The sequence below is a fragment of the Prionailurus bengalensis genome, chromosome X (assembly GCF_016509475.1).
Source record: "Prionailurus bengalensis isolate Pbe53 chromosome X, Fcat_Pben_1.1_paternal_pri, whole genome shotgun sequence".
Taxonomy (NCBI): Eukaryota; Metazoa; Chordata; class Mammalia; order Carnivora; family Felidae; genus Prionailurus; species Prionailurus bengalensis.
In genome coordinates, this window is record NC_057361.1 from 57,750,663 (window position 1) to 57,762,539 (window position 11,877).

The 11,877-nt window shown below is 44.1% G+C and overlaps 1 protein-coding gene across 1 annotated transcript; it reads right to left on the reverse strand.

Moving 5' to 3' along the window:
* Positions 1-5,661: 5,661 nt before the first annotated feature.
* Positions 5,662-10,582, reverse strand: P2RY4 (pyrimidinergic receptor P2Y4). The gene has a single exon (XM_043570393.1). The coding sequence runs from the start codon at positions 9,177-9,179 to the stop codon at positions 7,830-7,832; it is 1,350 nt and encodes a 449-aa protein (XP_043426328.1). The 5' UTR covers positions 9,180-10,582; the 3' UTR covers positions 5,662-7,829.
* Positions 10,583-11,877: the final 1,295 nt, after the last annotated feature.

An 11,877-nucleotide genomic window follows, 5' to 3' on the forward strand; every position in this document is an offset into this window, starting at 1 on the left:
TCCCAGAGACATCACTATAAGCATAAAACATACAGACATCACAATGACTCTAAACCCGTATCTTTCTATAATAACACTGAATGTAAATGGATTAAATGCGCCAACCAAAAGACATAGGGTATCAGAATGGATAAAAAAACAAGACCCATCTATTTGCTGTCTACAAGAGACTCATTTTAGACCTGAGGACACCTTTAGATTGAGAGTGAGGGGATGGAGAACTATTTATCATGCGACTGGAAGCCAAAAGAAAGCTGGAGTAGCCATACTTATATCAGACAAACTAGACTTTAAATTAAAGGCTGTAACAAGAGATGAAGAAGGACATTATATAATAGTTACAGGGTCTATCCATCAGGAAGAGCTAACAATTATCAATGTCTATGCACCGAATACCGGAGCCCCCAAATATATAAAACATTTACTCATAAACATAAGCAACCTTATTGATAAGAATGTGGTAATTGCAGGGGACTTTAACACCCCACTTACAGAAATGGATAGATCATCTAGACACACGGTCAATAAAGAAACAAGGGCCCTGAATGAGACATTGGATCAGATGGACTTGACAGATATATTTAGAACTCTGCATCCCAAAGCAACAGAATATACTTTCTTCTCGAGTGCACATGGAACATTCTCCAAGATAGATCATATACTGGGTCACAAAACAGCCCTTCATAAGTTTACAAGAATTGAAATTATACCATGCTTACTTTCAGACCACAATGCCATGAAGCTTGAAATCAACCACAGGAAAAAGTCTGGAAAACCTCCAAAAGCATGGAGGTTAAAGAACACCCTACTAACGAATGAGTGGGTCAACCAGGCAATTAGAGAAGAAATTAAAAAATATATGGAAACAAACGAAAATGAAAATACAACAATCCAAACGCTTTGGGACGCAGCAAAGGCAGTCCTGAGAGGAAAATACATTGCAATCCAGGCCTATCTCAAGAAACAAGAAAAATCCCAAATACAAAATCTCACAGCACACCTAAAGGAACTAGAAGCAGAACAGCAAAGGCAGCCTAAGCCCAGCAGAAGAAGAGAAATAATAAAGATCAGAGCAGAAATAAACAATATAGAAACTAAAAAAACTGTAGAGCAGATCAACGAAACCAAGAGTTGGTTTTTTGAAAAAATAAACAAAATTGACAAACCTCTAGCCAGGCTTCTCAAAAAGAAAAGGGAGATGACCCAAATAGATAAAGTCATGAATGAAAATGGAATGATTACAACCAATCCCTCAGAGATACAAACAATTATCAGGGAATACTATGAAAACTTATATGCCAACAAATTGGACAACCTGGAAGAAATGGACGAATTCCTGAACACCCACACGCTTCCAAAACTCAATCAGGAGGAAATAGAAAGCTTGAACAGACCCATAACCAGCGAAGAAATTGAATCGGTTATCAAAAATCTCCCAACAAATAAGAGTCCAGGACCAGATGGCTTCCCAGGGGAGTTCTACCAGACGTTTCAAGCAGAGATAATACCTATCCTTCTCAAGCTATTCCAAGAAATAGAAAGGGAAGGAAAACTTCCAGACTCATTCTATGAAGCCAGTATTACTTTGATTCCTAAACCAGACAGAGACCCAGTCAAAAAAGAGAACTACAGGCCAATATCCCTGATGAATATGGATGCAAAAATTCTCAATAAGATACTAGCAAATCGAATTCAACGGCATATAAAAAGAATAATTCACCATGATCAAGTGGGATTCATTCCTGGGATGCAGGGCTGGTTCAACATTCGCAAATCAATCAACGTGATACATCACATTAACAAAAAAAGAGAGAAGAACCATATGATCCTGTCAATCGATGCAGAAAAGGCCTTCGACAAAATCCAGCACCCTTTCTTAATAAAAACCCTTGAGAAAGTCGGGATAGAAGGAACATACTTAAAGATCATAAAAGCCATTTATGAAAAGCCCACAGCTAACATCATCCTCAACGGAGAAAAACTGAAAGCTTTTTCCCTGAGATCAGGAACACGACAAGGATGCCCACTCTCACCGCTGCTGTTTAACATAGTGCTGGAAGTTCTAGCATCAGCAATCAGACAACAAAAGGAAATCAAAGGCATCCAAATTGGCAAAGATGAAGTCAAGCTTTCGCTTTTTGCAGATGACATGATATTATACATGGAAAATCCGATAGACTCCACCAAAAGTCTGCTAGAACTGATACAGGAATTCAGCAAAGTTGCAGGATACAAAATCAATGTACAGAAATCAGTTGCATTCTTATACACTAACAATGAAGCAACAGAAAGACAAATAAAGAAACTGATCCCATTCACAATTGCACCAAGAAGCATAAAATACCTAGGAATAAATCTAACCAAAGATGTAAAGGATCTGTATGCTGAAAACTATAGAAAGCTTCTGAAGGAAATTGAAGAAGATTTAAAGAAATGGAAAGACATTCCCTGCTCATGGATTGGAAAAATAAATATTGTCAAAATGTCAATACTACCCAAAGCTATCTACACATTCAATGCAATCCCAATCAAAATTGCACCAGCATTCTTCTCGAAACTAGAACAAGCCATCCTAAAATTCATATGGAACCACAAAAGGCCCCGAATAGCCAAAGGAATTTTGAAGAAGAAGACCAAAGCAGGAGGCATCACAATCCCAGACTTTAGCCTCTACTACAAAGCTGTCATCATCAAGACAGCATGGTATTGGCACCAAAACAGACACATAGACCAATGGAATAGAATAGAAACCCCAGAACTAGACCCACAAACGTATGGCCAACTCATCTTTGACAAAGCAGGAAAGAACATCCAATGGAAAAAAGACACTCTCTTTAACAAATGGTGCTGGGAGAACTGGACAGCAACATGCAGAAGGTTGAAACTAGACCACTTTCTCACACCATTCACAAAAATAAACTCAAAATGGATAAAGGACCTAAATGTGAGACAGGAAACCATCAAAACCTTAGAGGAGAAAGCAGGAAAAGACCTCTCTGACCTCAGCCGTAGCAATCTCTTACTCGACACATCCCCAAAGGCAAGGGAATTAAAAGCAAAAGTGAATTACTGGGACCTTATGAAGATAAAAAGCTTCTGCACAGCCAAGGAAACAACCAACAAAACTAAAAGGCAACCAACGGAATGGGAAAAGATATTCGCAAATGACATATCGGACAAAGGGCTAGTATCCAAAATCTATAAAGAGCTCACCAAACTCCACACCCGAAAAACAAATAACCCAGTGAAGAAATGGGCAGAAAACATGAATAGACACTTCTCTAAAGAAGACATCCGGATGGCCAACAGGCACATGAAAAGATGTTCAACATCGCTCCTTATCAGGGAAATACAAATCAAAACCACACTCAGGTATCACCTCACGCCAGTCAGAGTGGCCAAAATGAACAAATCAGGAGACTATAGATGCTGGAGAGGATGTGGAGAAACGGGAACCCTCTTGCACTGTTGGTGGGAATGCAAATTGGTGCAGCCGCTCTGGAAAGCAGTGTGGAGGTTCCTCAGAAAATTAAAAATAGACCTACCCTATGACCCAGCAATAGCACTGCTAGGAATTTATCCAAGGGATACAGGAGCACTGATGCATAGGGCCACTTGTACCCCAATGTTCATAGCAGCACTCTCAACAATAGCCAAATTATGGAAAGAGCCTAAATGTCCATCAACTGATGAATGGATAAAGAAATTGTGGTTTATATACACAATGGAATATTACATGGCAATGAGAAAAAATGAAATATGGCCTTTTGTAGCAACGTGGATGGAACTGGAGAGTGTGATGCTAAGTGAAATAAGCCATACAGAGAAAGACAGATACCATATGGTCTCACTCTTATGTGGATCCTGAGAAACTTAACAGGAACCCATGGGGGAGGGGAAGGAAAAAAAAAAAAAGAGGTTAGAATGGGAGAGAGCCAAAGCATAAGAGACTGTTAAAAACTGAGAACAAACTGAGGGTTGATGGGGGGTGGGAGGGAGGAGAGGGTGGGTGATGGGTATTGAGGAGGGCACCTTTTGGGATGAGCACTGGGTGTTGTATGGAAACCAATTTGTCAATAAATTTCAGAAAAAAAAAAAAAAAAAAAGAAGACATCCGGATGGCCAATAGGCACATGAAAAGATGTTCAGCGTCGCTCCTTATCAGGGAAATACAAATCAAAACCACACTCAGGTATCACCTCACGCCAGTCAGAGTGGCCAAAATGAACAAATCAGGAGACTATAGATGCTGGAGAGGATGTGGAGAAACAGGAACCCTCTTGCACTGTTGGTGGGAATGCAAACTGGTGCAGCCGCTCTGGAAAGCAGTGTGGAGGTTCCTCAGAAAATTAAAAATAGACCTACCCTATGACCCAGCAATAGCACTGCTAGGAATTTATCCAAGGGATACAGGAGCACTGATGCATAGGGCCACTTGTACCCCAATGTTCATAGCAGCACTCTCAACAATAGCCAAATTATGGAAAGAGCCTAAATGTCCATCAACTGATGAATGGATAAAGAAATTGTGGTTTATATACACAATGGAATATTACGTGGCAATGAGAAAAAATGAAATATGGCCTTTTGTAGCAACATGGATGGAACTGGAGAGTGTGATGCTAAGTGAAATAAGCCATACAGAGAAAGACAGATACCATATGGTTTCACTCTTATGTGGATCCTAGAAACTTAACAGGAACCCATGGGGGAGGGGAAGGAAAAAAAAAAGAGGTTAGAATGGGAGAGAGCCAAAGCATAAGAGACTTAAAAACTGAGAACAAACTGAGGGTTGATGGGGGGTGGGAGGGAGGAGAGGGTGGGTGATGGGTATTGAGGAAGGCACCTTTTGGGATGAGCACTGGGTGTTGTATGGAAACCAATTTGTCAATAAATTTCATAAAAAAATAAAATAAAATAAAATAAAATAAAAAATTTTAAAGCAAAATTTTAAAATATATGCACACTATGCTTACATTTATATAAAATATAAGTATATATTATGCAAACTGAAAAAGCATGGAACATAGATAAATGAAAATAATTGTCTAGGGTTTGGAAGTATAGATGAATATTTTCTTTCAAAATTTTCTTTAATGTTGTCATAGTGGAATTTTTTAATTGTTTTCATTAAGCTTTTAAACAGGATATGCAAGAGGATAAAATGAAGTAGAGATAGTCAAAGAGGAATATAGAGGAGAGATCATTAAAGATCTTGCTTATGAAGTAATTTGTGTTCTTCCAGGTACAGAAGGAAACCAGGTTCAGAGAGTTAAGGGGTGACTTTATAATGATATGTATGGTACTCTTTCTAGAAATCTGACAGTGAAATGAATAAGATGAGTAGAATGTTAGTTACAAGAAACAGCATGGTCAGGGTATGGGTGATAATGCTTTATTGTTTGGTTGGGTTTTGTCATGTGTGGTCTTTAAAAAATGTGTATTTAATTAGAGAGAGAGAGGGAGAGAGAGAGAGAGAGAGAGAGAGAGAGAGAGAGAATCCCAAGCAGGCTCCACACTGTCAGCACAAAGCCTGATGTGGGCCTTGATCTCATGAATTGCAAGATCATGACTTGAGCTGAAACCAAGAGTTGGACACTCAACCGACTGAGCTACACAGGTGCCCCTGTTGTGTGTGTGTTTTTTAAAAGATGGGATGAAATCAGTTATGGAAAGATTAAAAGTGATGAAAACAGATAAACAAAAGAAAAAGTAAGAGAGCCACCTCTTATGTGGGGTCTACAGGGAAGAAAGGAAGAAAGGCAAGATGGATATAAAAGTAGAGTTATCATGAATGAAGCAGAAAGAAGTTAAGGTATTAGATCTTCTCAGTTTCATTAGAAGCAAGGTAACTCTTAGAAGGTCATAGGGTAGGACGAAATTGGGAGCCTTGAGAAGGTGGAAAATACAAGAAACACTTGCTCTGGGATTTTCACTAGGAATTCAGCAGGCTAACAAAAATGGGGGTTTAGATGAAGTTCCAAGACATAAAGTTTCAGTGGGTCAAAACAGCCACTGGCTTCATCTGCAATCTCCTCCAGTATAGGAGAGAGGAGAAAAGTGACCCAAGGTGAAAATGTGTTTAACTAGAGTATAAGGGAAGACAGCCTGAAAGTAGCAGACCACAAAGTCTGGGCAGTTAGTCTTGATAAAACATATGGGAATTAAATGGACTGGAGAAATGGAGGAGACTGGGTAGTTGTGATAGAGAAAGCAGCTTTACTTGGTGGAGTCAGTGGATAGGAGAGGTGATGGGCAAGGAGGGTATGGTCATAGGAATAAAAGAAAGAGTACAGATGAAAAACGAGATATGTAACAGTCTAGGCAGCGGCCATGAGACAGCAAAACTAGTAAAGAAAAGGCCAGTCCATTTACTCCTAATGGAAAGAGTCATGGGTAGCAGGCAGAAAGAGGGAGCACGTGGAAGGATGCAAAGGGAGACTCAGGGGCATTGAAGTCATTTTTTTCTGAAGACTAGCCTCAGCCTTACTCTCCACAGAGACCCCTTAGACAAGTAAGAGATCCGATACAGGTCAGCAATAGTGGGGCAAAAGAAAAGTCAGGCTGGAGACTCAGAGGACCAGTGGGCTAGAAGGCAATTTCAGAGTGGGGGTGCCTAGAAGTGTGAGCCCTCCTTTCTTATGAATGGCTGCCTAGACACTCTTACTTCCTGAGGTTTGGGGGTTAGCTGCCCAAGTTCTGTACCCACCACCTGACTCCTGTAAGCCCATAAGCACCAAGATGGTGCTAGGGGGGAATAACTGGATGGGAGACTCTGAAGGGAGCTGTCCTAGTCCCCATGCTCTGCCCTGGCAGTGAAGCCTTAAAGCCTGATATGAAAGAGTTGGTGACAGATTTATTATTCACCTAGGGCAGGAGCTAGAGAAAGGGGAGAAACCAGTGAAGAGCCAGCTCTGGGCGTCAATCCTGCCACCACCCCAAACTCTGCACAAACCTGCTCTACCTCTTCATGCTGGAAGTTACAGTCACAAATATGAGAGCTTCCCCTCTCTTTCTAAGCCATCCTCTGTACTTTTCATTAAGTACAGGATAACAGTCAAATATGCTCTCAGCAAACATCATAAAGGAGGTCCTGTTCCAAAGGTTGTCATCAACTTGGGCCCTGCCCCTTGAGGCAAGATACCCACCCCATGGTAAAACTCAGGGCTCCCTCTCTGCCTCGTGGCTATATACCAGTTCAACAGTGCCATGCCTCCAGCTGCATGTGGGGACCCCAACATGCAGGTTGCCTGAGATTGAGCCCTATCTCAGCACTTCAGTAGGCAAGACTATGCTGTCTTTCAGAGGAAACCAGGAAGTGGGTGTGGGCACTACATATGTCACATCCTTGGCATCTGTGATATGCTGGCGCCCCCACCTCCTGATTCTGGCTATCACCATCAGATAAATCAGACCAATCCTGAGGTTATCCCACTTCTCCATCTCTTCAGTCTAATGCTCTGGTCTGGTTGAAGGAACACATGCTATACAAATATATGTGGGAAAAGGGAGGAGGCAAGAGGACTGGGTGAGATTTTTAGGAAGCCTTGTATGATCAAGAGACGGGACCAATGGACACAGGAAGGAGACAGAAACAAAGAGAAAGAAGAGTGGCTGTTATTGTCTTTGGCTAAAAAGGAGAGGGCGGCTAAAGGGTTTATGAGAGATAGAGTCACACATGATTTCCCCAGTTCCTCTCAATCCTCAGGGTGTTGGCCTCTCCAGAACCTGGAAAAGAGGAAGAAGCAGCCATATTGGGTGTAACTATTGAGTTCCCTCACCTCTGCCCTGCACTCATCCTTTTTCCTCTTACTTTCTGGCTCCCAGTGTTACAGTCTATTTGCCCCAGAGGTAGGGAAGCCACTGTCCCAGTGGGTGGATGTCCACCTGCAGCTGTTATCCTCAGGCAGGGACACCAGCGCCAGGGAGGAGGCAGGCATGCGGGGCTGGGGCCCACCACTACTGCAGAGGTGCTGGAGTTGACGGTGATACTTGTCCCCAGTGAGCAGGTAGAGCACAGGATCCAGGCAGCTGTTGGCACTGGCCAGAGGCCGAGTCACTTTGTAGACCACATTGACAATGTTCAGCATGCGGCAGTCAGCTTCCAGCAGCCTTGACATGTAATAAATAGTGCGGGTGATGTGGAAAGGTACAAAGCAGACAGCAAAGACGGTCAGCACCACAGTGATGGTGCGGAGAGAGCACAGATGAGAAGATGACTGGGCAGTCCCTGGCAAGGGCCGATACAGGCGCCTGGCCATGAGCCCATAGCAGACAAGAGTGACCAGGCAGGGCACACCAAAGAGAAGCCCCATGATTGCTGAACTGAAGTGCACATAGTGGTCAAACTCCTCAGGCCAAGTGGTGTCATGACACAGGATGGTGTCCCCCTTGGGGCTGGTTGTGACAAACAACAGGTTGGGCACAAGGCAGCCGGCTACAACCAACCAAACTGCCAGGCAGAGAAGGCCTGCGAAGTGAGGCTGGCCCCAGCGGAGTGCCCGCAGTGGGTGGCAGATGCTCAGGTAGTGGTGCACACTGATGCAGGTGAGGAAAAGGACACTGCAGTAGAGATTCCAATAGAAGAGAAAGCGGATGAACTTGCAGAGCCCAGTACCAAAGGGCCAGTGGTTGTGGGCTGCATAATAGTAGACAAGGGTGGGTAGTGACAGCACATACAAAGTGTCTGATAAGGCCAAGTGGAACATGTAGGTGACCGTTGCATCCCATGGTTGAAGGTGAAAGAGGAAGAGCCAGAGGGCCGGGGCATTGAGACCTAGGCCCAACACAAAGACAACTGTGTAGCTCACAGGCAGCAGGACGAACTTGAACTCCTCATCAAACCAGCAGTTCAGCTCTACCTCACTGTCACCAGGATCCGGGCTGGGGACTAGGGTTGTGAGCAGAGGGGACTCTGCACTGGCCATGGTCCCCCTAGAGGTAGAAAGGGAAGAAGTGAGGGTGGCTGGATTTCCTGGCCTCCCAGCTCTGCCCTGAGGCCGGAAAGCAGAGAACGAGACGGGCCATGATTGAAGCATTAGGGGTAGCAAGAGGAGTACATCTGGGTGCACCCAGGCTAGCCTGGCCTCTGCCCAAGCCCCCTTGGTCCAGCCTGGAGTGGTGGGCAGCAGGCAGTGCTGGGCCTCGTAGGGCAGGCAGTGAGCTTGGGTTGTTCTCATTCTGCAGCTGACTCTGTCCTCCAGATCTTGGCTAGCTGAAGGGGTGGAGGGCTAGCAGGATCCAATGTGGGAAGATGCCCAGACCCAAGTTGTGTCCTAGCCCATTACAACATTTCTCCCCATGGTGCCATGACCTTTCCCCTCACCCTGCTCCCAGTGTCTCCACACAACAGTTACTTCTGACACCTTCCCCCAGCCTGGTCCAGCCCAGGTACCCCATCGCCACCCTCACCCAAGAAACTTGGCATGTCTCCTACCTGGTCCCCTTGAAGCTGAGCCCAGCTGATTCTGTCACCTTTCCCCTTGGCAGCCAGAGGGCATATCCAAGAGGGCGGGTTTGGGGGTGGAGCCTGTCCTTCATCCTGTCCGGGGAGATTGTCAGAGCTAGAAAGGCCCATCGAGATTATCTAGTCCAACCCACTCACTGTACAGATTGGGAAACTGGGGCCCAGCAAGATTACTATTTAACAGGTTCTAAATGACTATAAGAGGGAGTACACAAGGAAACATCCAAGTTTATAGATGAAGAGCCAGGCCACAGTAGATGACTACAACTACAGGGAAATCATATCAATCTGTGTAAGTGAGGAGAAACATGAGAAATGAATGAATGTTAACGTGGGCAAATGCAAGATAACACACGAAAAGATTTGGGAAAATCTATACTACTGATATAAATCTTAACTCCAGGTGCATACAATTATAAACACTGCTTCTATAGCACTTACCATGTGCAAGACACTATTCTAAGTGCTTTACACTTATTGATGGCCCAACAACTTCTCTATAAAAGAGGTACTATTATTGTGCTGATGAGGAGACTAAGGCAAGGAGAATGTATTCTGCTACTTAGGGGGAGAGTCATGATTTGAACCAGACTCTAGCATCCTGGTACTTAATTGCTATGCTTAGTTGCCTCTCTAAAGCCAGTGCCCATAATCCAGCAAAGCGATAAACAAATGTTTACCGAGACCCTACTGTGTGCTTGGTCCAGATCTAGGTACTGGCAGTTCACTAGTAGTGAATAAAACAGAGAAAGACTCTGACTGTAATGGAACTCCCATACTAGTGGGAGGGAAAAGAAAATAAAATTAACAAGTAAAATATATAGATTGTAATCATTGCTATAGAGAAAAATAAAGGCAGGAAGGGGAATAGAGAAGAAAAGACATGGGGAATAGAGAAGGTTGCTGCTTTAAATATTAGGGCTACTTTGGATAAAGACCAGGTGGTTGTGAGGAAGGGGACATGTAGAGATGAGGTCGGAGAGTGTGGCAAGGACCAGATCATGAAGGTTCTTGCAAACCATTGTGAAGGCTACTGGGCTTTTACTTTCAGTGAATGGGAAGCCATTTGAAGGTTTAGAAGAGATAAGTGTTGGGGTCTGATTTATATAGAATTTTTTTAAGTTTATTTATTTATTTTGAGAGACAGAGAGCATGTGTGCACATGCAAGCAGGAGAGGGGCAGAGAGAGAAGGAGAGAAAGAATCCCAAACAGGCTCCTCTGTAAGCACAGAGCCCTATGCGGGGCTCAAACTCACAAACCGTGAGACCATGACTTGAGCCAAAATCAGGTGAACCGACTGAGCCACCCAGGCACCCTCTGACTAGATTTTGAAAGTAGAGACAAGATTTACTGATGTGGGGTGTGAGAGAAAGAGAGGAGTCAAGAATGACTCCAAGATTTCTGACCTGAGCAACTGGAGGAATGGAGTTACTGTAGACAGAGATGGGAAAAGCTATGAGAGAAGCAGGTTTGGGGAAAGACTGGGGGTTCATTTTTCAGCCTGTCAATTTCAAGACACCTATTGCACACATAAGAGGAGGTGGAGAGGAGGCAGTTCACTTCTCTCCAAGGATGCTAGCCGACAGGCCTCCCTCACAGGCTCTACCCCTTCCTACACATCACCTCTCATCTCTCTCACTCCAGGAGACCCTGGTCTGAATACAACAAAGTATAGAAACCAAGCCTAGTTGTCTGAAGGTTAAGTGCCTGAGAATGCCAACTTGTCAGGAGCTCTGGATCTGGGACCCCTGGGGCTAAGGTTCCAGGATTATGGGGTTCTTAGGCACAGGGGCAAGCTTCGGGGCTGGTGGACTCAGAAGATGAGGTGAGTAGTGAGTGCTCTTGGGGAGGGGGTGCAGTCTGGAGCAGAATCCACTCTGAAGGGAACTGGAAGCAATGTGGACTTTGAACCTGATCTTCAGGTCCTGAGAATGTTGCCGAGATGGATTCTGGGAGTGAGAGGAGGAGGCAGGCCTGCAAGGGAGGCTCTAGAATCTAGGATCTAGATCTTCTGGAGGCCCAGAAATCTGGATAGGGGAAACTTGGAGATCTTTGCCCTGTGGCAGGGTGGGGGTAGATAAAAGGGAGGCATGGAGGAACAAGCAGTCATAGCTTGAGTCCTGGACAGCTGACTGCTGTGATATTGTGGAAAAGGCCCAGGTGTTTGGAGCCAGACTGACATGAATTCAAATCCTTGTTTCTCCACGTAGTAGTTGTGTGATGCTGGACACCTCTTTGTAACTTAGTTTTCTCACCAGTGAAATGGGGATAATGCCACCAACTTATTACGGTTTCCTGAATATCCAATGGGTCAATAGGTGTGAAAACACTTCATAAAGCATGAAATGTTTCTCATCATACAGTATTTTGTATTATTACTTTGCTCCTAGGAATGAAGCTGATCTCTTCA

Bases quoted from the DNA above. Each gene is read 5' to 3' on its own strand.
- P2RY4 (XM_043570393.1), bottom strand. From the start codon at position 9,179: ATGAGAACAACCCAAGCTCACTGCCTGCCCTACGAGGCCCAGCACTGC.